General features: G+C 45.2%; 1 protein-coding gene across 1 annotated transcript in view; it reads right to left on the bottom strand.

Moving 5' to 3' along the window:
• The window catches only part of LOC143299139 (uncharacterized), a 35310-nt gene that overhangs the window by 769 nt on the left and 11200 nt on the right, over positions 1–23341 (bottom strand). The window contains exon 2 of the mRNA XM_076612267.1: positions 1182–1327. Coding sequence (XP_076468382.1) covers positions 1182–1327 — 146 coding nt within the window. The remainder of the gene's footprint in view (positions 1–1181; positions 1328–23341) is intronic.

Raw genomic sequence — 23341 nt, 5'->3', positions numbered from 1 at the left:
CTAAAATATCATTGATATTGTTCATTCATCTATTTATTCGTTTATTCATTTATCTATTTATTTATTTTTTTTTTGATAAAAAAACAACAAAAAACAAACAACCCAACCTATTATTACCAACTTGTAGCTTATCCCTACACTTAGATCTGACTGTAGATCCACGATTCAGAGCAATAGCTGGGTTTGCGGAATCTACAAACAGTAAGCCCTAGGTTGCCGACTGCAATTTGAACTTTGGGAATTGTTTTCACATTGAAACACACACACACACACACACACACACACACACACACACACAGAGGCGCAATACTCATGCACGCGAGAGATAGGGCATTCAACGCGAAAATAGATACTGTGACAGTTCAGCGGAAATGAAAGACGGGCGATGTTTAATAAAGTAGCTATGTGGTGCAACGGCTTTGCTCTTCCCTCGGGCAATTTATTATTCTTTCATCTTTCATCTGTATCAGGGATACGACCTCTTCGTATTGACACTGCAGATATATCAGTGATTGTCGCGTAGTGATGGGAGAGAGAGAGAGAGAGAGAGAGAGAGAGAGAGAGAGAGAGAGATAGAAAGAGGCTTTGATGATAACGTTACGCTATGTCAAGGCCGCTACGTATGCCATAGCAGAGAGCAGAAAAGGTGTGTTGCGAGCAGACTCCCGTTGTTGCAGTTGAGTTGTGCAAACTGAGCTTCGTCAGTGTTATAAAGCCCCAATTAAAACAACAGCGTCGCCTTTTCACTGTGGTATGTCATTCATTACAGGACCTGAACATGACATGGCACGGCACAATACGACACGGCACAACATATCACAGGATGACACGACACAGCACAGCAGAACACAGTACAACACAACACGGCACCACAGCACACCACACCACAGCACACCGCGCCATACCACACGACACCACACCATACCACACCACACTAAACCACACCACACACCACACCACACCACACTACACCACACACAACACCACACCACACCACACCACACCACACTACACCACAGCACAGCACAGCACAGCACACCACCACAGCACACTACACAACATCACACCATACCACACCACACCACACTACACCACACAACATCACACCACACTACACCACAGCACACCATCAATATTAACCACAGTCATCACGATCCCCCCCACACTCCCTCCCTCCTCACCTGTCGCTCAGACAGGCCCAGCTGCTGGGAGATCTCCGACTTGCGGCGCAGAGTGATGTAGTTGTGGAAGTGGAACTCCTTCTCCAACTCCAGCCTCTGGTGGTCCGAGTACACCACCCGGTACTTGTCCTTGGTGCGCGTCTTTCCTGCAACACCACCCACGGGACCCCGGTTCCTGAGAGAAGGGGCTCTACCACCACCACCACCACCACCACTACCACTAGCAACAGCAGCAGCAGCAGCACCACCACCACCACCCGCGGGATCAACGCCATCTGCGGGACCAGCACCACCCTTGGACGGACCAGCACCATCCTTGGACGGACCAGCAGCCCAGCTGGAAGGGGCGAAACCTGCTCGAGTATCGACCGGTTGGTGGTACATGGGGGCACTGCCCGCACCAAACGCGGGCTGCATCTGCCAGTAGGGGGCGCTCCCCACCACTCCGGCAGCACCCTGCTGTCTTCGGGTCACGGGGCCGCTGCCCTCGCCAAAGACAGGCGCCTGGTTCATCAGGGGGACGCCACCCATGCCGGCAGACCCCGCCGGGCCCTGGCTCGTGTAGGGGGCGCTGCCCGCTGCGGACATCGGCTGACGGTGACCTTCCCAGGGGGCGCTATGAGCGCCGCCCACAGCAACATCGTTCTGGGTTCTCCAGCTACCACGATTGTCATAGCAACCAGGTCTGTTGCGGTACATACAGGCTGAGAGTTCAACTAGTATGTGCACGGTTGGTGGCCGGGTGCGGGTGGGGTTTAAAAAAAAAGAAAGAAAGAAAGAAAGAAAGAAATGAAGAAGAAAAGAAAAAGGGAGAGGGAAAAGAGTACATGATTAGTAATGGATTGGTTACTTACAAAAGCGAGCATGCATACTGCAAAAAACGTCGTTATATAGGCATGCATATACAAAATAAAAGTTAACTATTAATTTTGGCTAAGTCAGTGAATGAAAACTTAAAACATGTTGAACCAAAAACGTTAAACTTGTTTAACCTAACAGCATGTTAAACCTAACATGTTTACAAATGAAATATAAAAAGAATCATAAAAAAAACTAGCGTTTAAGTACAGGTAGTGACTGAACACGTAACAGAAATACAGCATGTTTGCAAACACAGTGAATTTTTAAGTTAGCCTTTTTGTTAAAGGTAACGACTAATCAGGTAACAGTCTTAATTTGTTTGTAAAACACAATATCAAAAAAGAAAAGAAAAAAAAAAACAAGAAAGAAAAACGAAAAAAAAAAAGCAAAAAAAAAAAAAAGCATACTTTTGCCAAAGGCGATGACATAGAAATTGATAATGTGCAAAGCTCGCATAGACAAGAATAAAAAACAACAACAACAACAACAACAGAACAATTAACCATATTTGCATTTTGGCAACAGCGGCAAAGAATGAACATGTACTTAAAGACCCTCACATGTATGCTATACAGAAAGGGAGAAAAGTAATTATACGGTTATGGAACAAAATCAATATTCATACCATTTATATTCACAACCTGTTAATCAAACTAAATATATGTTTTTTTACATGTGTTGAAAAAAAAAAGTGAACAAAAATTGAAAACGTGCACAAAACAAGCAAACAAACAATAAAACAAAAAAACAACAACAACAACAAAACAACAAAATCAGTGCATGCAAAGGGACATATTCTAGCTGTACTGTTCTAACACGATCACACACACACACACACACACACACACACACACATTCATGGTGATAGACTAGACACAACCAATGTTGTAAGTTATACATCTTATGGGGGAAAAAACAAACAACAGCGACTACATACATTTGTTCTAAATCATGCGTGGATATAGACACAGAAGGGGAAGAATTACACTTGTTTAGATTACACGGTACATAGAAGACGACAGAAAAAAAAAAGAAAGAAAGAGCCGTAAAGCAGAGGGGAGGGGGGGGGGGGGGGAGAGGGGGGGGGGGGGGGGGTGAGCGTAGGAAGACTCCAGAGAGCGATAGGAAAGAGTACATTTCTGATGCCAGATATCCAAAAGGCGGACCTCAATTGTGTTTGTACAGTAAAATGTGTTTTCCCCATTGAAGAACAGGGGAGGTAATTAGATAAAACATCAGTGAGCATGTGCGCTCGACATTTTTTTTTTTTTTTTTAACGTGTTTTCCCCCCTAATTTGTTTAGTTGTTTTGTGTGTTCTTTCTTTGTTTTTATTATTTTGTTTATTTTCATTAAAAAAAAATTCATTGTTACACTAACTGTATACCATATTCCATAGCACCGTTTTGAACGTATTTTGTGAGTTTACCGTAGTTTGTTAACTTGGAAGAAAAAAAAAGTGGGTGATTAGATGAACTGTCCCAAAGATACGTTGCCGAATCAAGATCTTCGATTGTAATCATTATTAATTTTTCAAGCTTTCATTCATCCAACTCTCTGATTTAACTAAAAGCTGGTTTAGTACATGACAAAGATTACACATGCTTATGCGGAGTCAGGATATAAACCAAACACACTTGTAAAGGGTCAGGTGTGTGTTTTTTTGTTTGTTTTAAATTACACACATACACACAGGGCAGGCTATGTTGGGAGTAAGTGAGGAAGACCTATGATATAAAGCAGTTAGAGAACCATGCAGACACGAAAAAGAAAAAAAACACAAGTAAAACAGCCAACTGTGCAAGGATTTAACAAAAGAAGTGGCGAAAAAAAAAGTCAGTCAAGTTGATATCCTTGCAGCAAACGATGATGCACTTACCCAATCCATAGAGAGAGAAAAGAGTAACTTTATGATCTGATTAAGAGAAACTGTAACGGGTGTGGTTGAACAAAGGTGGACAATACTCACCAAGATAATGGTAGCACGTTACTTACACGATGCAAACGATGATGCAATAGAGAGAAAAGAATAACTTTATGATGTCAGGAAGAGAAACTGCAATCGGGTGTGGTTGAACTCGCCAAGAAAATACCGCATGAAATACAATTGCATATATTCAACTTGAAAACAAAAACCCAGTGTAATGAATATGATAAATCTGTTTGAAAGATGCGAGGAGAGAGATTTTTTATGTCTTGATACAAGGAAACTACACTGGCATAACATGCACATAAAGCTGATATATGCGTACATGCACAAGCAGAGAGACAGGAAAGTACAAGTGGGGAAAAAAAGAAAGAAGAAACTTACAGGGTTATCGAATACAACAAGCCTCCACCAGGTTCCAGTTGACAACTTCCAAATTAATCACAGACTACACATTATATATGTGGGACACAGGTTTCTCTAATAATGAGTTCCTGTTGAATTTTGTAGATCTTACCAGGCCGCGCGCAGTTTTCGTTTGGAAAAAAAAAAATCCAGGTCAAATGTTGACACCCCCCACCTCTGGTGATGATGAGTCGACGGTTTTTTTTTTTTTATTCCTTTTTTTTTCTTCATATATATATATATAAGTCGGACGGTCCGAGGCAGTGAAGAGAGCAGACAGTAAAGTGGGGGACGGGGGGTGGGGGGGGCGGGGGGGTGGGGGGGGGGTACGGAGGTGGGGGGTGGAAGAGAGAGAGGGAAGATATTTCGAGTGGAGGTGGTCTGGGGAGAGGTTGGGGGGGGGGTGGGCAAGGGAGGTAGAAGGATGAAGAGGGAGGGGAGGGCGGAAGAGGGGAGGGGGGGGGGGGCTGTGTGTGTGTGTATGTGTGTGTGTGTGTGTGTGTGTGTGTGTGTGCTGGAATCAATGTGATATCATTGTGGAGGTGTTTGTGTACCACCAGAAGGATTGAACAAACACCACCACCACAAGTCCCAGTGTTTTGTTAACACTGGTGCAAATCGAACCTCTTCAGTTGGGCTCTCTGTGCCTTTTGTGTTCTCTGTACTTTTTCCCTTCCTTGCGTTGATCCTTGATACCAAACCTTCGGAAATAGGTAACCTCGACCATCAAATCCGTATATCATGACGTAAACGGGTATCGGTATGATTATTTTCGAACACAACCATCGCGTGTCGCTTCAACAGAACAGCCAGTTAAATTCTTTCATCTATTCATCTAGTCATCTATCTATCTATCTATCTATCTATCTATCTATCTATCTATCTATCTTCCAGCATAAAATACAACTCCACTGTTACGTCTCAAACTCAAGTGTCTTAGTCATACACCCCCCATGGCAGAGATAAATAGAATAGTTTTTTCTTCTTTTTTTCTCGTACATTATTTTTCAGGTACTCCATTGTAACACTGCTAACTTAAGTGTCTTAGTCATATGCCCCCCTCCTGAGATAGAGAGAGAGAGAGAGAGAGATAAATAGAAATTGTTCTTTTAAAGGATTAAGGAAGAAAGAAAAAAGAAAAGAAAAAAACCCTGTAACATGACAAGGGCGTACCGCCCACAGAGCTTCTCGTTCAAAAGAACTCAACGTCTGCGTAACGAGGAGATATGTCACATCAAACACACTGACAAACACATACATCTCTTTCTTTCTTTCTTTCTTTCTCTATGCCCCCCCCCCTCTCTCTCTCTCTCTTCCACACACACACACACACGCACACATACACACGCACGCGCGCACACATACATACACACAAACGCATGCGCACGCACTCAAGTACACGTAAACTCTCTCTCTCTCTCTCTACATGACAGATTGTAATAAAAGGCCGTATCTGGAATCTTAATTCTTGAACAAAAAACGTTTTGGTTTCATAATTCTGAGCTCTCTCTCTCTCTCTCTCTTTCTTCCCCCTCTCCCTCTATTTTATCTGTGTGTGCGTGCGTGCGTGTATGCGCGCGCGCGCTCGCGCGCGTGCGTGTGTGTGTGCTTATCTGTGTCTGTCTACCTATCTGTCTGTCTGTCTATCTTGTGCATGTCTCTAATTCTGTCTAACCTGGCATGGCCCTCTCCCTCTCTATCTCCCATCTCTCCCTCTGCTCTCTCTCTCCCCCCCCCCCCACCCCACTCTCTCTCATTCACCCCACATATCCTCTCCTCTCCTCTCTCTCGCTTTCTCTGTACCCCCCCCCCACACACACACCTCCCCGCTCTCTCTCCTTTCTCTAACACACCACATCTCTCTCTCTCTCTCTTTCTCTCTCATTCTCTCTCTTTCTGTGTACCCTTCCCCCCTCTCTCTCAACCGCCTGACCACTCCAGCATACCAGCTGTCCAGCCCTTATTACTTAGTGGTCACAGCGTGATCAGCCTGTGTGGCCCAGACCATGGTCCAGCAGTGAGTTCATAATTCCACTCTCTTGGCACCTTTGAACTTCGGCGCTGACTGCCTCGTATCTCAGGCTGCTCTAGAGACTCGGTGCCATGTTCGAGGAGTGTAATGGAGAGGGAAACCGAGAGAGGGGGAGAGGGAGAGGTGCGGGGGACGAGAGAGAGAGAGAGAGAGAGGGAGAGACAGAGGGAGAAAGAGAGTGAGAAGGAGACGTAGAGACAGGAGGACAGGGAGAAGGAGAGTGAGTGTGGGGGTGGGGGGGAAGAGACCCCCCCCCCCAAAAAAAAAAAAAAAAGACATGGGAGAAAGTGAAGGGGGAGTGGGGGAGAGACAGAAAAAAAAAAAAAGACAAACCCAAATTTGGGGCATACTGACAGAGAGAAAATCAAATCAGACAGGCTGAGGCAAAACAGCAAGATGGAAGAAGAAGAAGAAGGAATCATATCCTTTCTTTCTGACACATTCTCTCCCTCCCTCTCTCTCTCTCTCCCTCCCTCTCTTTCTCTCTCGATCTCTATCTCTCCCCCCCCCCCCTCTTACTCTCTTCCTGTTCCCTCTCTTTCTCTCTCAAAGCCAATATCCTGGGGAAAAACAAACAACAACACAACAACAGTATCTAACCCTCCCCCCTTCTATGTCCAAAGAGTCTGAAATATATCTCTCTGTGAGTGTCTCCCTCTCTGCTCTCTCTCTCTCTCTGTCTCTGTGCTGGGGATCGAGGCTCTTATCAGAGCCGGTATTAGTTTCTCCCACCTTGTCAGGGCCCCTATCCCCCCGCGCCCTGCCCCTGATTTATGATAATTAATTGTTCGCCAGCCTCGACAGGATTGAGAGCCGGCGCTTTTGACTTTCGGCCTGGGTCTGTGATGTGTGTGTGTGTGTGTGGCGGGGGGGTGGGGGTGGGGGGGTGGGGGTGGAGATGTGTGTGTGTGTGTGTGTGTGTGTGTGTGTGTGTGTGTGTGTGTGTGTGTGTGTGTGTGTGCATACGGGGGGTGGGGGAGAGAGAGAACTCAGAACTCAAAACGTATTTTATTCAAGGATTAAGATTTTAGGCAAAGCCTATTCTTCTAATCTGTCCTTGCTAATCTACATCTATTCCAAATAGCACACACATAAATGAAAGGAAAAGGTACTCATACAGAAGGGTATACATAATGAAGGAAAAAAAAAACCCTCCCCCCGACCCGCCCCCCCCCGCACCACCCCCCCCACACACACACATGCACACACATGCGCACATAGAGAGAGAGAGACAGAAAGAGAGAGAGAGAGAGAGAGAGAGAGAGAGAGAGAGAGAGAGAGAGAGAGAGTTGCATCGGATTTGAACTTAGCTACCTACCTCTACAGGTGAAATAGCCAAAGGGGGTATAATAGACAGTGTCCGACTGACCGTCAGAACAGCAGAGAAGGCAACTGCTGTCCGGACTATCTGGACGAGAATTTGATTATAATAGTGGAGAGTGTCTTGCCCAATTTACATCCCCACTCTCTCGGCCAAGAGGGTTTTTAGGACAGCCGACGTTGGGATGGCCCCCAAAAGCTGCAGCAGCAAGAGCTAGTGCAGTCTTGCCTCCTAGTTTAAGAGTCATAGTCCTTCACAAAAGACTAGACTGTAGATGACCTCCAATTGCAATGAAGAAACCATTGATCATACAGCTCTCACTTTGCAGTTGGCCCAGCTGTGAGCTGATGTCAGTCTGTGATACAAGCTGAGGGTTGGGCCATTGGGGACAAAACAACAGCTACAACACACATCCAAGATTTGACTGTGCTTTCATATCTGTGAAACTGTGTATTTGGCGCATATCTGTTATGCATATGTGAGTGTATGTGTGAATGTGTGTCTTCGTGTTTTACATTTATTTGCTTATTTATCATCATTGTTGTCTTATTTATCTAATTATTTATTTATTATTATTATTATTATTTTATTATTATTTTCATCACTACTACCTTTTTTTGTTTATATCATAATTATTATTTATTTATTTATTTATGTAAGCATATCTTTTTTTTCTCAAGGCCTGACTAAGCGCGTTGGGTTACGCTGCTGGTCAGGCATCTGCTTGGCAGATGTGGTGTAGCGTATATGGATTTGTCCGAACGCAGTGACGCCTCCTTGAGCTACTGAAACTGAAACTGAAACCAAGAACTGCGGGGGAGAGGGGGGCTGATCAACTTCAACTTCACTGGCACCGCTACCAGTACAGAAACAACACGATAGTTCAAGTGGCAACGAGTCGTTTATATATTTATCAATTTATTTTAAAGTGTATTTATTCACTTATGTATTTATCTATTCGCTCATTTATTTTGTTTACCACTAAACGATTCAACTGAATATCTTATACAAATCTGATTCATTTAGAATGTACAAATATATACAAGAACCATCCTCCTGAGAGAGAGAGAGAGAGAGAGAGAGAGAGAGAGAGAGAAATAGAAATGGTTCTTTTAAAGGATTAAGGAAGAAAGAAAAAAGTAAAGAAAAAAAAATGTAACATGACAAGGGCGTACCATCCCTGTACCATACACATGCAAACAATTCAAACCGCAAGAAACCAAAACGAACACAAATAATCAACGCCCCAATAACCGCAAACGAAACCTTGAAACCGTTAACAAATCACGACTCTAAACTCCCAAACTCTGTCGGCAAAGCGAAAAGCGATAGCCGCTAAGTGTACACACGATCGACATTATCTCAAGACAGGCGAAATCCTCTCTGAAATCCTAACGCTCACGCCAAAGTCGTTGCTAAGGAAGAGGGTGTAATCTCACACCATTCTCTCCCCTGACGGACGTTCTCACCACAGAGTTGCGTGGTCTTCCGACGGGCAGAGTGCAGTTCACAGCACACAGCTGCCCGCTTTCTTTCGGGGTGTGAGTGTGAAAACAACGACTTCAAAGTCAAGACACTGATTGGGGTTTTCCCCGCGTTAGACCTCAGTGTGATAAACCATTGAAATTACGCTTTTGTCAGGCTCCCTCGCATCAGCTTTTGAACACCAATATCCCGGCTTCTCTCTGGGTTGGGTTTGTCAGATTAAAGTGTTAGTGGAAGGTGTGTAAAGCGATGATTAATGTTAAGCCTTCGATTTAAAGGGAACGGCAAACATTGACGACGACTATATGGCAATTGCCACCCTGGAGGCACAAGAAATAAACTTTTTGCCTTGCCTTGCCTTGCCTTGCCCTGCCCTGCCCTGCCCTGCCCTGCCCTGCCTTGCCTTGCCCTGCCCTGCCCTGCCTTGCCTTGCCTTGCCCTGCCCTGCCCTGCCTTGCCCTGCCCTGCCCTGCCCTGCCCTGCCCTGCCCTGCCCTGCCCTGCCTTGCCTTGCCTTGCCCTGCCCTGCCTTGCCTTGCCTTGCCCTGCCCTGCCCTGCCTTGCCTTGCCTTGCCCTACCCTGCCTTGCCCTGCCCTGCCCTGCCTTGCCCTGCCCTGCCCTGCCTTGCCTTGCCCTGCCCTGCCTTGCCCTGCCCTGCCTTGCCTTGCCCTACCCTGCCTTGCCCTGCCCTGCCCTGCCTTGCCCTACCCTGCCTTGCCCTGCCCTGCCCTGCCCTGCCTTGCCTTTCCCTGCCCTGCCTTGCCTTGCCCTGCCCTGCCCTGCCCTGCCCTGCCTTGCCTTGCCTTGCTAATCCTCACCCCGACACGACATGGTGTGAACTGGGTCAGGATGTGGCTGTATATGTACGGGGTAAGAGTCTTGGTACTTGGTCGGGACGGAAGATGGGGAAAAAACCAACATAAAACAAAAACATTAAATATCTAACGGGCTTAAAAATGAAAAAAAAGTAACCGCCTCCCCCCAAAAAACAAAAACAAAACAACAACAACAAAAAACAACAAAAAACAAAAAATCAAAACAAAACAAAAAACAACAACAACAAACAAACAAACCTACAACAACACAAAAAAACCCAAATAACTACTCAACAAGAGGACACAATTTTAGCAAGATTATCTAGATCAAACCTAAGCCATTTTAGTTCGGTATATCAGTTCTACCAGTTTTCGGTTTTTGAGGGTAATCATGATACTGACAACAATAACAAAAACAGTGGATGTTGATGATTATTATCATTATATTATTTTTGAAATTCTGAACTGGGTTTTTATTCAGTTTTTTTTCCTTTTTAATCCTTCTTCACTCGTTCATCCTTTCTACAGTTCCTACATTCATCCATCAACTTTTTAATGTGGACATGACGCAAAGTTTCCAAGACTGGACAGAAAACGGGGAAAGTGCTTTGGAAACACTGTGAAGTAGCAATATGCGAATGACATTTCTTCTAATATGATTCATAAAAAATCATCTTTCAATAAGTCGTGTCCTGGGACATTGGGAAACATACATGTCATGTGACGGATGTCTTTACAGACATTAAATATTAGATTAAAATGATTATCATTGTTAGAGGGTACACACTTTCGTATCATCGAAAAAACTGGGGTGAAAAAAAAATCACTTCTAAGCATGTGATCTCACTGGAATACATTAAAAGGCTGTCATGAAAATACCATCAATATCCCCTCCCCCTTCGCCATTCAGTCCCCTACATTCTAACCCACCATTCTGGAAAAAAAAAGGAAGGAAAAGAAAAAGCTTTATCAGTTCTTTAACATTTTGACATTTTACAACCAATCTTTCAGTCTCTGACACTCACATAAACCAGACACTGGCATACGCATTTATTCCAGTAACGACCATTAATTTCATTCCATAACGCCCTCATGAGAAAACAACAACAACAAAAAAAACACCAGAACAACCAAAGCGAGGCCACTGGTTAAAATCCTATTTTCACTCGGACGACACGCTTTCAGCAACCACCTTCGAGGCGTTGAAATAAGACGGCTGGCCAGTAGCTGTCAGAAGGCTGTCAGTTTCAAAATGACAGAGCGCTTAAAAAGAACAGGTACTTGACAAGCGCGCGCGCTGGCAGGCTCTGAAGCGAAAGGGGCGTGGCCTGACCCTGCTCAGTTCTTGGTGATTACCTACTTGTGGATTTCAAGCAGAAGTGGGGCTGAGAAAGAACACGGCACGGCCATTGGTGAGGTGATTGGTCGTGACGGCTTTTGTCTGCTGTGCCCCCTCAAGGCTACTGCTGTGGTTTACCTGGCGTGCCAGTTTCCTTCTAAGCATAGCATCTGATCCACCCCTCTCCTCACCCCGCCTCCCCCTTCCTTCAACCATCACCCCCAATTTACCCCCCTCTTCTTCCATCTCTTGTTCTTATTCCTCTTCTCTCGGAAGCTTCTGTCACCCCCGGTCATCTGAACTGGAGCAGTTTCATTCTCTTGAGCGTACCATAGTTCATGTCTACCTGCTAATTTCTGTTCGCTGAAACGCACCTGTAGGTATCGCATCAAATGTCACTGTATGGAACACCAAGAAACCCGTGCTTCTTTCGTTCTCTGTTACCCTGCACTGTTCTATAGAGAAACAAAGTGTTAAACTGATTCTGTGTCAGACATTTTAGAATTGGATATCTTGCTGTTTGTGTGAAAAAAAGGAAGAAAAAGAAAAGAAAAAGAGAAAAAAGAAAATAAATTGGGGTTTTCGTATGCGCACAAAAAATATATATAGAGTGCTTACACCTTTTACAAAGCGACACGGTCCCTCATCTTAAAACAATCAGCTGTACAAGGCAGCATGGTGAAACGGTGCATGCCAAAAACAATTCACAGGTTTGATACCCAATACTCACTTGTGATAGGAGAATGCACGGCGTTAACAGCCACTGACCAGTATCCACAGCCCACAACACAAGTTCACTTTATGTAAATCCATCCGAACAACCAGGACACAACTAAACATGAACCCAACCCGGAAACACTGCCCAGGACACAGAGTCCATGTCAACGTTGAGGAACGCTTCAATGTTCCACTCTTCTGAAAGTACGGAGATCCAAGTCGTTTGTTTCTCTCTCTCTCTCTCTCTCTCTCTCTCTCTCTCTCTCTCTCTCTCTCTTATCATGCAGGCACTGATGAATAATCCACAAAGGAAAAATCAATCTTCAGCTTCCAGGTTCTCCACAGCTCACAAAGAATTCCCCGTAAAATATCACATTCCGATCAGTGATGATTCAATAATACATTTAACGGACAAGAGCACTCCTTTGATGGGACATTTTGGTCACTGACTGTATGCTTGATAAAAACGTATTGATAAAAACATATCAAGAGCACTCCTTTGATGGGACATTGTGGTCACTGACTGTATGCTTGAAAAAAAGTATTGATAAAAAACATATCAAGAGCACTCCTTTGATGGGACATTGTGGTCACTGACTGTATGCTTGAAAAAAACGTATTGATAAAAACCTATCAACTTTCCTTTGGGTCCGATTACTGTGATTTTTTCCCCCGGAAGTCGTGAAGAAGTACGTGAACTGACAGTGTCTGGTCAGCAAGTCACATTCTGTTACATCCAGATTTGGTATTTCATAAAAAAAACAAGAATCACAGCAGGAACGTTTCCAGGTTGTGGCGATTCTGATTGTTTCCTCAACACGAAATTCAAACTCAAGAAATCAAATACATGGAACATGTTATAGAATTCAACTTTTGTCGTAAACTCCAACCGAAATCCTGACACGGCTCAAGTCATGACACTTTTTTTTCCCTTTCCAGATCACACAGCATGCGGGTCTCCTTGGTAAGTCTGAAGAACTGAATTTCCAACGACGCCGAGCATATCACCTTAAGTTCAGGATCCGAACGAGTTATAAACAAAATATGAATTTCTTTTGATTTTTCTCTTTTTTTTCTGTTACTGTTCCAAGCCGTAAGTACACAGAGAAGACGTTTTCTTGAAGCTGTCCAAAATGTCAACAGTGTAAAGAACCACGCACAGAACTCCATTTTAAAGATATTGACCACAAACTGACAATGCGATGACATGGGGGACACGTTCTCTGAGACTGCCAAGTGCCAGCAAGATGACCAGCAACCCTCAAAACCAGCAAGAAATGAAGACCGTAGCAACCAGTCCAAAGCGTGCACCACGACTGAAGGCAGGGAGCTAAGTGTCTGTGGGGATGAAACTATCTCCAGACTGCAGGACCCCCAGAGCTGGCAGCAGAGTTTTATACCCAGCCTGGTTGTAACAGCTATAGGGGTCCTGTAAATTTGGCAGCAAATTGCACGCTGTTAATGTTGAACATCTAGCGCCTTACAGCTCTATACCCCCAGGCTCTATAAAACACTGTTTATTACGAGGCAATCCCCCTAACCCCCACACCCCCACCCCCACCCCCCGGATCGGACCGGCCAATTGTTCTGCTAAGTGAAGCCAGCCTGGTGGTAATAAACTCCACGAAAGAAGACCAGGTATCATTTGCCTGGCTAGGGTGGGGGAAGGGGGGGGGGGGTTAGGGTGGGGGGAGTGAGATGAAAGAGAAGGAGGGGGCAGATATATGATTCAAGTTGTATTTCAAATGACAGATTGCCTCCAATTTCACTTTGTGGCCCTCCTCTCTCTCCCTCTCTTTGTCTTCAGGCCAGGTCTGCTTTGATGGACTGACGTTGTAAACAAGTTTGCGACTCTGTACAACAAAAGTATGAAATACAGATGCTGAGAGTGTTTTCCCGAGTTTGTCAGTCTTAGCACATGCCTTTTTGTCATGTAACAATTTTGCCTTCAAATCACATTATCTAAATCAAATCATACCATGTTGCTGAGGGTCCTACCAGTCGCTAGGGGGTCATTTCAGGGCAGAGTGCCGATCAGTTCTGTAAACAAATGGAAGAGAATCCCCCAACACGCTGAAAGGTCAGTTCAAGGAACGCCACAAAGACCAGTTCACCAAAGTCTGGCTCATTCCACGGAAAACTCCAATGATGTTAAAAACATTGAAAATGCCGCTAAGAAGACCTTTTCTCACCACGCATGTTTCAGGCCATGTCAAACTGCCGGGAATCATGTTATAACTGAACGTTGATTCCTTTCAGGTTATGAAAAAGAATATCTGGGGGCACATCCCGGGCCATTGGATTTATTTGACTGACCAAATATTCAGAGTTGAATGGATTGGCCAATGATCTGTCAGAATTTCTCCTCTCCCCTCTGTTCCCCCTCCCCCACCACCTTACCCACCATTCTTCTAAATTTTCTTCTTTTTTTTCCTTCGTGTTTTTCTTCTATCAGGCCGATATCTGGTGATAATAAATTTAATCTCATGTTAATATTGATATTAGCATTATTTTACTATATTATGTACTGTTTGTTTATTTGTTTTATTTCATTATTTTATTACTTACTGTTTATGAATGTTTTTTGATACAATTGATAATATGGTTCATCAGCCGTCATGATAGAATTGAAGTGCAACGTTGTGAGCACAGTATAAGCTTTAAGCTTGTTGATGCTCTTTTGTCATTCATTGCATTGTAATCATGTGCATTGTTGAATAATTAAAGATGATTTAAACCATCCCGGACCATCATAACGTACAGGCCTACACGGCGACACACAGCGACACAAATCTACATCTGTGCGGGATGCTAACACTGAATGTATGGCGGAGATCTCAGTTAGCTTCGTTACAACTTTCTTGTTCTTCCCATGATCTCTTGCAGCATTCTGTCCACTTTTGTCATGAAAAATGTACTTGTTTGGAGTTCTCTATGTGACGTTTCCTTGTGGCAAATTCAAGAAAATACAAACATCTTTCAACTGTTAGAGTATTTCGTTATAGCCAAGTACCCTTTGTTGTTGTTTTTTGTTTCTGCAATAGGCTTCGTCGTGTACACACCGATTTGACCTAAATTGTGACATGGATGATGCTGATGATCTCTAACTGTAAGAGATCAGAGAGAGAGAGAGAGAAAGAATCTCTCTCTCTCTCTCTCTCTCTCTCTCTATATATATATATATATATATGTTAGTGTGTGTGTGTGTGTGTGTGTGTGTGTGTGTGTGTGTGTGTGTGTGTGTGTGTGTGTGTGTGTAAGGGAAACGGCCAGTACTATTTGAGAGAGAGAGAGAGATGTGCGTGCACGAATGGGGGCGTGCGCGCCGAGAGCTATCTCAGTCAGTGTTTCAATCCTTCCCTGTCCAGTGCACGGAGCCCGCACAACTAAACTGATGAACGGCAACGTCACCACCTCTGGCAGTGTTTCCCAAAGGCTGCCCGGACTGGGAGTGAACTGCTGATTATCCCCCCCATGTTCCCACTTTCGTCAATCCATCCCCTGGACTCCCCCCCCCCCCCCCCCCTTTCTCTCTCTCTCTCTCTGTGGCGTACCACTGATTCTTTTCCATGAGACTACTGGGGCTTCCGGCGGCGTTCATCACACGTCTCAGTCACCCTGCGCCCAACAAAAGCACCGGTGTGGATGCTATAAACAGCTCCAGCTTTGAAACGTCACCCAGGGCATTTGGCAAGGTGTTGGGATGAAAAGCGGTCAAACCCCCCCAACCCACCTCCCTCCACCCCAATCTCCCCCCCCCCCTCCCTGCCACCGCCCCCCCACCCCCATCCCCCCGCACACACACACACACATCCCCCCCATTCCCCCGCACACACACACACACACACACACACCCTGCTCGGAAAACCCCGAGAGCTGAATAGAAATCTGCATTGTCCACACAAACACACACACACACAGAGGGAGGAAGACAACTCTTACCAGCACCAGTGACCGTGCGAACAAGGGAGGCGATTGACCCCCGCCCTCTTGCCTAATGCTCTCCCCTACAACTACTGCCCTCCGGACCCACAGTCCGAGATCTCATCCTGTCTCGATAACCGCCCTTGCTTTGCTAGAGCTGTCAATGACGGCCGGCAGGGGGCGCTCGGCGCTCTGATTTTTCACGGCGGGGGGGCCGTATAGTACGCCCCGTGTATGTGGCGTCAAGGAATTGAAAGGCTGGAATGACAGGGTGGGGGCGGTGAGAGGGTTGGGGGCGGGGGGGTTTGGACCGGTGGCCACGTGTGGTATATCGTCAAGACACGCACCTTTGACCAACCACCCACTGACCACAAAGATGCACCCTCCTCTCCCCCACCTGCACCACCCACCTCCACTGTCTTTCCCCTTCCCCCCCAACCTGCCCTCTCTCCCTCCCTCCCACCCCCACCCAATCTCGGGCCCCCTCCCCCCACACCACCCTCTTCTCCGCCTACTCTCTTCTTCGTCATCGTCTTCTCCTCTTCCTCCCCTCCTCCCGCCTCCACGCCCCCCCCCCCCCCCCCCCCGCCCCCCCAAAGTGCCCATGTCTAATCATCAAAGACGAAAGATGTGGCGTCAGGTTTTCAGTGTGTTCAGCCTCCCTGACAAAGGATACTTCATGAAAAAGCTGTCATGTTTCGCACTTCCTCTACTGTTTCGTCCACAGCTAAGGGCTTGGGATGGCTGGCTGCGTGATTGTCTGACCCAATTCTATGTATGCTGGCTCTCTCTCTCTCTCTCTCGTGTGTGTGTGTGTGTGTGTGTGTGTGTGTGTGTGTGTGTGTGTGTGAACGTGCGAGACACAGCCTTCGACTTCAGTCCTACGACATCACAGATAATGCGTCAGAGCATAAGTGGAAGCAAATAGCCCTCAGTGTCTTGGGTCAGACTAATAAGCGCCGAATGGTTATTGCAAGATCATCAAACATACGTTCTAGACTAAACGCGCATAGGTATCACAACTCCACCTCAAGTCGTCTGTCAGTACCAATAACTCAGTAACAATAACGATCTGTACCACTACCACCACTACCACTACCGCCACCACCACCACCACCACCATCATCACCAACCCCTCGGGAGGAAGGGGCGGATCTGTGTGAGGTATTCCTCCCTCGGCCCCTCCCTCTCCTCCTTACCCCCACCCCCCTCCCGCCCCACTCCCCCAACCCCCTGATATATACGTTTAGTTCCCTTTACACCTACTGACAGTACCACCTGCAATGGCTCCAGTTCCCAACTTCAGATCACCATCAACAAGTGATCGGGAAAGACGATGTGTGTGTGTGTGTGTGTGTGTGTGTGTGTGTGTGTGTGTGTGTGAGGATGGTGTGTGTGTGTGTGTGAGAGGAGGTGTGTGGGTGGGGTGGGGCGAAACTGAAGGCGGTGGGGGGTAGGGAGAAGGAGAGGGAGGGGAAAGGGGGCGGGGGAATTGAGGTGGTGGGGGGCGGATGGATACGATGGATAAGGTGTGGAAAGGGGGGAGGAAGGGAGGAGGAGGTGTTGCGAAGGGGACGGGGTTGGAATCGGACTGGTCACGGGGGGTGGGGAGGGGGGGAGAAGGCCGGGGGAGAGGAAGGGAGGGGGGGGGGGGGGGAAGGATAAACAGACATTACCGCAGATCGAGAGGAGTTGATGGCTGATGGGTGCGGGGAACGGAGGGGGGGGACAAAAGGGAATGTGGGTGGGTGTTGGGAGGAGGGGGGTGTGGAGGGTGGGGTGAGGAGGAGTGAGGACCAAAGCTGTGGGGAGAGGAGTGCTGTGGAGGGGGCGGGGCAGTGGGCTCGGGGAGCAGGGAACGGTATGACTGATGGCGCAGTTAGCCTTCTCCTCCCATCAGTTTTTCTTGTCCTTGGCTACTTTGTCTCAGTTTTCAGGTCTGCAGTGAAACATACAAAGGATACTTCATGAAAAAAAAAGAAAAGAAAAAAAAGTGAAGGACCACTTGGACTGACCACAACGTGTATGTTTGTGTGTGTGTGTGTGTGTGTGTGTGTGTGTGTGTGTGTGTGTGTGTGTGTGTGTGTGTGTGTGTGTTTGCGTGTACGTGAGTATGTGTGTGTGTACATGTATATGGGGGGGTGCGGGGTGGGGTGGGGGTGCATGCATGCATGCGTGCGTGTGTGCGTGTGTGTGTGTTTGCGTGTGTGTGTATGTGTGTGTGTGCGTGTGTGTGTGTGTGTGTGTGTGTGTGTTACTGGCTTCGAAAGTTTGGGAGTGACGTTGTCCGGACAGTGACTCTGCTTGTCACGTGTTCAGGACCGACTTGATAATGTTCTCAATATTGCTTCTTCATCACCGTATTAAATGTCTGCATGAAAGGAAATGATTCCATTCAACCGCCTTTCTTTTCTCAACCTCTCCCTCTCTCCTCCACCCTCTCTCCCCCCCCCCTGCCCTGCCCACCTCCTTCACCCTCTCTCCCCCCCTGCCCTGCCCACCTCCACCCTCTCTCTCCCCCCTGCCCTGCCCACCTCCTCCACCCTCTCTCCCCCCCTGCCCTGCCCACCTCCACCCTCTCTCCCCCCTGCCCTGCCCACCTCCTCCACCCTCTCTCTCCCCCCTGCCCTGCCCACCTCCTCTTCCCGCACTGCACAGAACACGATGACAACGCAGCTTGGTGGCACAGTCTACGCTGACCTCATCATGACGATACAATGTGCAGACGTCACTTTATTGCGCTTTCAGTGACAGTGCTGGGCAGCCAAAGGTCAATGGCTGTGAGTCGGACAAAGAACAACTGAACAGGCAGCTGGTTTTTATGACCAGCAAGTCCCCTTCACGCTGTTAACGATGGACATAGGTATACGACAATACCGTCCAACTCCTCTTTCAACCTCCGTCATCCCCGCACCCTGTCTCTCTCTCTCTGTCTCTCTCTCACACTGCGCGCAAGTGCAGGTGATAATACAGTAACTGACAAACGCCGCAAATCACCTGATCTTTTGCATGTTATCTATTGACGTGCAGTTCTTTTCTTTCTTTCTTTTTTTTTTTCGTCTTTTTTTCTCTCTGTTTTTTTGTTTTTGTTTTGTGTGTGTGTTATACGTTCAGTTGGCAACACACACACACACACACACTCTCTCTCTCTCTCTCTCTCTCTCTCCGTGTGTGTGTGTGTGTGTGTGTGTGTGTGTGTGTGTGTGTGTGTGTGTGTGTGTGTATTTGCTATTGCATGAATACAAAATACAATTAACGATTTTTTTTTTTATACTTCCGTAAACGCGCGCTCTAAGTTCAGTCAACCGTTACGGTGACAGCAACACTTGTGTTTAGTTCTGTCACTGAAAAGAAACTAACAAAGAAGGGGATTTAAATTTCGCATGGTAGAATGCATGGAGAATATATCCGTTATGTCCGTGTCCATAACCTCCCGGCTACGAACTCACGGTGGGACCGAGATGGATGTCAGGGGAGGAAAGGCGATAGGGGTAAGTTGTCTCCCTTTATCACACCCACACCCCACAATAAACTTAATTCAAAACGAAACAAACATTATGAAATATGTCTGTGACCATACACACACACACACACACACACACACTACACACATATTACTCTTTTTGTCACGACAGACATATCTTTGTGAAATTCAGGCTGCTCTCCCCAGGGAGAGCGCGTCGCTACACTCAGAGCACAACCCATTTTTTTGTATTTTTTTTCTGCCTGCAGTGTTATTTGCTTCCCTATCGAAGTGGATTTTTCTACCGATTTTTGCCAGGGACAACCCTTTTGTTGCCCTAGGTTCTTTTACGTGCGCTAAATGCATGCTGCACACGGGACCTCGGTTTATCGTCTCATCCGAATGACGAGCGCTCACACCACCACGCAAGGTCTTGTGGAGGGGGAGAAAATATCGGTGGCTGAGCCGTGATTCGATCCAGCGAGCTCAGATTCTCTTGCTTCCTAGACGTGTTACCTCTGGGCAAACACTTCATTTATATATATATCTCAACAAAAATGTGCAAACAAACATAAATAATAAAATACGAAAAGAAGAAAATAACACAATATCTAAAAGGCAGTTATTTAAAAAAAAGAAAAAAAAGAAAGAAAAGAAAACGAAAAAAACCCAAAAAAAACAACAAAAAACAAAAAAAAACAACAACCAACAACCCCAAAACAACAACAAAAAACAGATAAAAGAATGAAGGTTGCAGAATATGGTCTGGATTATCTTTAAAAAAAAAAAAGAAAAAAAAAAAAGTTAGCAGAGCGTGGTTTCGATCCACGGACCTCTGGGTTATGGGCCCAGCACGCTTCCACTGCGCCACTCTGCTGTCCTGCTGAACAGGGGAAAAGTTAAGATATTGTCCATTGTCGTGCGCCCTGTGTGTGTGTGTGTGTGTGTGTGTGTGTGTGTACGGCAGCTAGCAGGATCGTAGGGCGTGACCACAGATACGGTTGACTCTGTCTCACAGATAAATGATACTGGGCTACATCATCGATACATTTTCTTCGGGTAATTATTATTTATAATTTTTTTTTTCGTTTCTGTTGTTTATATATATATATATATATATATATATATATATATATATATAAACAGGGAATAGAGCCATGTTACAGATTGACTGTCAGCTAGATTATCAGCTAGTTTTCCGGGCAGTTCTCAGTACTGTCTGACTGTGTTTCTGTTCCGACTGACAAACACTGACTCGACCCAGTCACCGCCCACACAATGACACACATCAGTGCGCGCGCTGACTGACACACAACCTCACTGATATGAGTCCACTGACTACCGCAACCTATACAGCCGTGTCACTGCCGGACTTGGTAACTCGGTAGTGATGAATTAATAAAGTTCACACTAAATGTTCAAAGAAATATAGATTTCAGTAAAAAACAAAACAAACAAAAACAACAACAACAACAAAAAAGAAAGAAAGAAAAGAAGCAAAGCAACAAAAAACAAAACAACGAAATACCCACGACAACTACACAACTATGCTAACTGCCACTGCTCCTGCTACTACCACCACCACTACTACTACTACTACTGATAATCAGTGATCGTGACGATTACAACTGAATGGTGATCGAAATGAAATAACAAAAATGGCACTATCTAATAACTGTTTTTACTGAGAGAGAAGTTTCAGCTACAGAGTGACAGCGACATGCGGCGTGTGGAGAGACGCGGCCCAAAACGTGGCGATGCCCAACGGCTGTGGCTCCATTGCCACACTGAGCTTCAGAAAAGATAACTGAGCATGACAAAGGCCTCTGCTCAGTGTATATAATACGTAATAAATGAATAAATAGCGGATGGAGAAAACAAATAAATCAGTGTATAGTTGAAACACATGATAAACGACTAAATAAATGAATAAATGAATACAGTAAACAAACAAATCAATAATAAATAGATAGATCGATAGATAACTATCTAAATAAATGCACGCATGAATACATGAATAAATATTTAAAAACAAAACAAAAAAAAGAAAAAAACGGCAGCATAAAAGGTCCCTGTTGTTGTTGTTTTTTTTTTGTTTTTTTTTTTTTTTTTTCTTGTTTTTTTTCTCAAGGCCTGACTAAGCGCGTTGGGTTACGCTGCTGGTCAGGCATCTGCTTGGCAGATGTGGTGTAGCGTATATGGTTTGTCCGAACGCAGTGACGCCTCCTTGAGCAACTGAAACTGAAACTGAAACTGACTACCGCAACCTATACAGCCGTGTCACTGCCGGACTTGGTAACTCGGTAGTGATGAATTAATAAAGTTCACACTAAATGTTCAAAGAAATATAGATTTCAGTAAAAAAAAAAAAAAAAAGCAAAAAAAAAGCAAAACAACAAAAAACAAACAACAACAAAACACCCACGACAACTACACAACTATGCTAACTGCCACTGCTCCTGCTACTACCACCACCACTACTACTACTACTACTGATAATCAGTGATCGTGACGATTACAACTGAATGGTGATCGAAATGAAATAACAAAAATGGCACTATCTAATGACTGTTTTTACTGAAAGAAAAAAAAAAAAAAAAGAAGAAAAAAAAAAAAAAAAGGAGAGAAGTTTCAGCTACAGAGTGACAGCGACATGCGGCGTGTGGAGAGACGCGGCCCAAAACGTGGCGATGCCCAACGGCTGTGGCTCCATTGCCACACTGAGCTTCAGAAAAGATAACTGAGCATGACAAAGGCCTCTGCTCAGTGTATATAATACGTAATAAATGAATAAATAGCGGATGAAGAAAACAAATAAATCAGTGTATAGTTGAACTCATGATGAACGGACCAAATAAATGAATAAATGAATACAGTAAACAAACAAATCAATAGATAAATAGATAGATCGATAGATAACTATCTAAATAAATGCACGCATGAATACATGAATAAATATTTAAAAAAACAAAACAAAAAAAGAAAATAACGGCAGCATAAAAGGTCATCAGTTCAGTGATGGGCGGGAACGCCGAAGAAACCCGAATAGTCAAGGCCTATTTTATTACCATTATCATTTTTGGAAATAATAAATCAGTATACGATGCAAGGGACACAGTCCTGTAGTTTGTTTTCCTTCAAACCCAGGCGTGGAGTACCGACTACTCACTGCCAGAAGCTACTGTCACCGCAAGGGCCTCAAGGATGACCCGAATGTCTTAAAGCCCTGCCTCGCCATCAGCCAAAGTAAGGCAAGCGAGGGACTAGGGCTCTGCCGGTCGGGGAAGGTGGGTTTTTTGTTTTTTTGGTTCTTTTTTTTTAACTGCATGTTTGGTGTATATCTGTAATGCATGTGTGGGTGTATGTGTGAATGTGTGTCTTCATGTTTTACATTTATTTGCTTATCTATCATCATTGTTGTCTTACTTATTTATTTATTTATTTATTTATTATCATTATTATTATTATTATTACTACTACCCCTTTCTTTATATATTATAATTATTATTTATTTATTTATTTACGTATTTATGTACGCTTATCTATTATTTATTCACCTTTTTTTTTCTCAAGGCCTGACTAAGCGCGTTGGGTTACGCTGCTGGTCAGGCATCTGCTTGGCAGATGTGGTGTAGCGTATATGGATTTGTCCGAACGCAGTGACGCCTCCTTGAGCTACTGAAACTGAAACTTTGTTGTTGTTTTTTTACTCCATGCTGCTGCGCTCCTCCCCATTATAGTGTCAGAATGGTCAATGTGATGACCGTGGACACCTAACAGGAAGAAGAAGAAGAAGAATACAATATCAGTTTCGCAGGCTTTGACGTTTCCCTGAAACTGAAACCGAGCCTCGAGACGTCATGCACGACACAG

This window comes from Babylonia areolata, chromosome 24, assembly GCF_041734735.1.
Source record: "Babylonia areolata isolate BAREFJ2019XMU chromosome 24, ASM4173473v1, whole genome shotgun sequence".
Taxonomy (NCBI): domain Eukaryota; kingdom Metazoa; phylum Mollusca; class Gastropoda; order Neogastropoda; family Buccinidae; genus Babylonia; species Babylonia areolata.
This window is presented reverse-complemented; position numbering and strand designations above follow the sequence as displayed.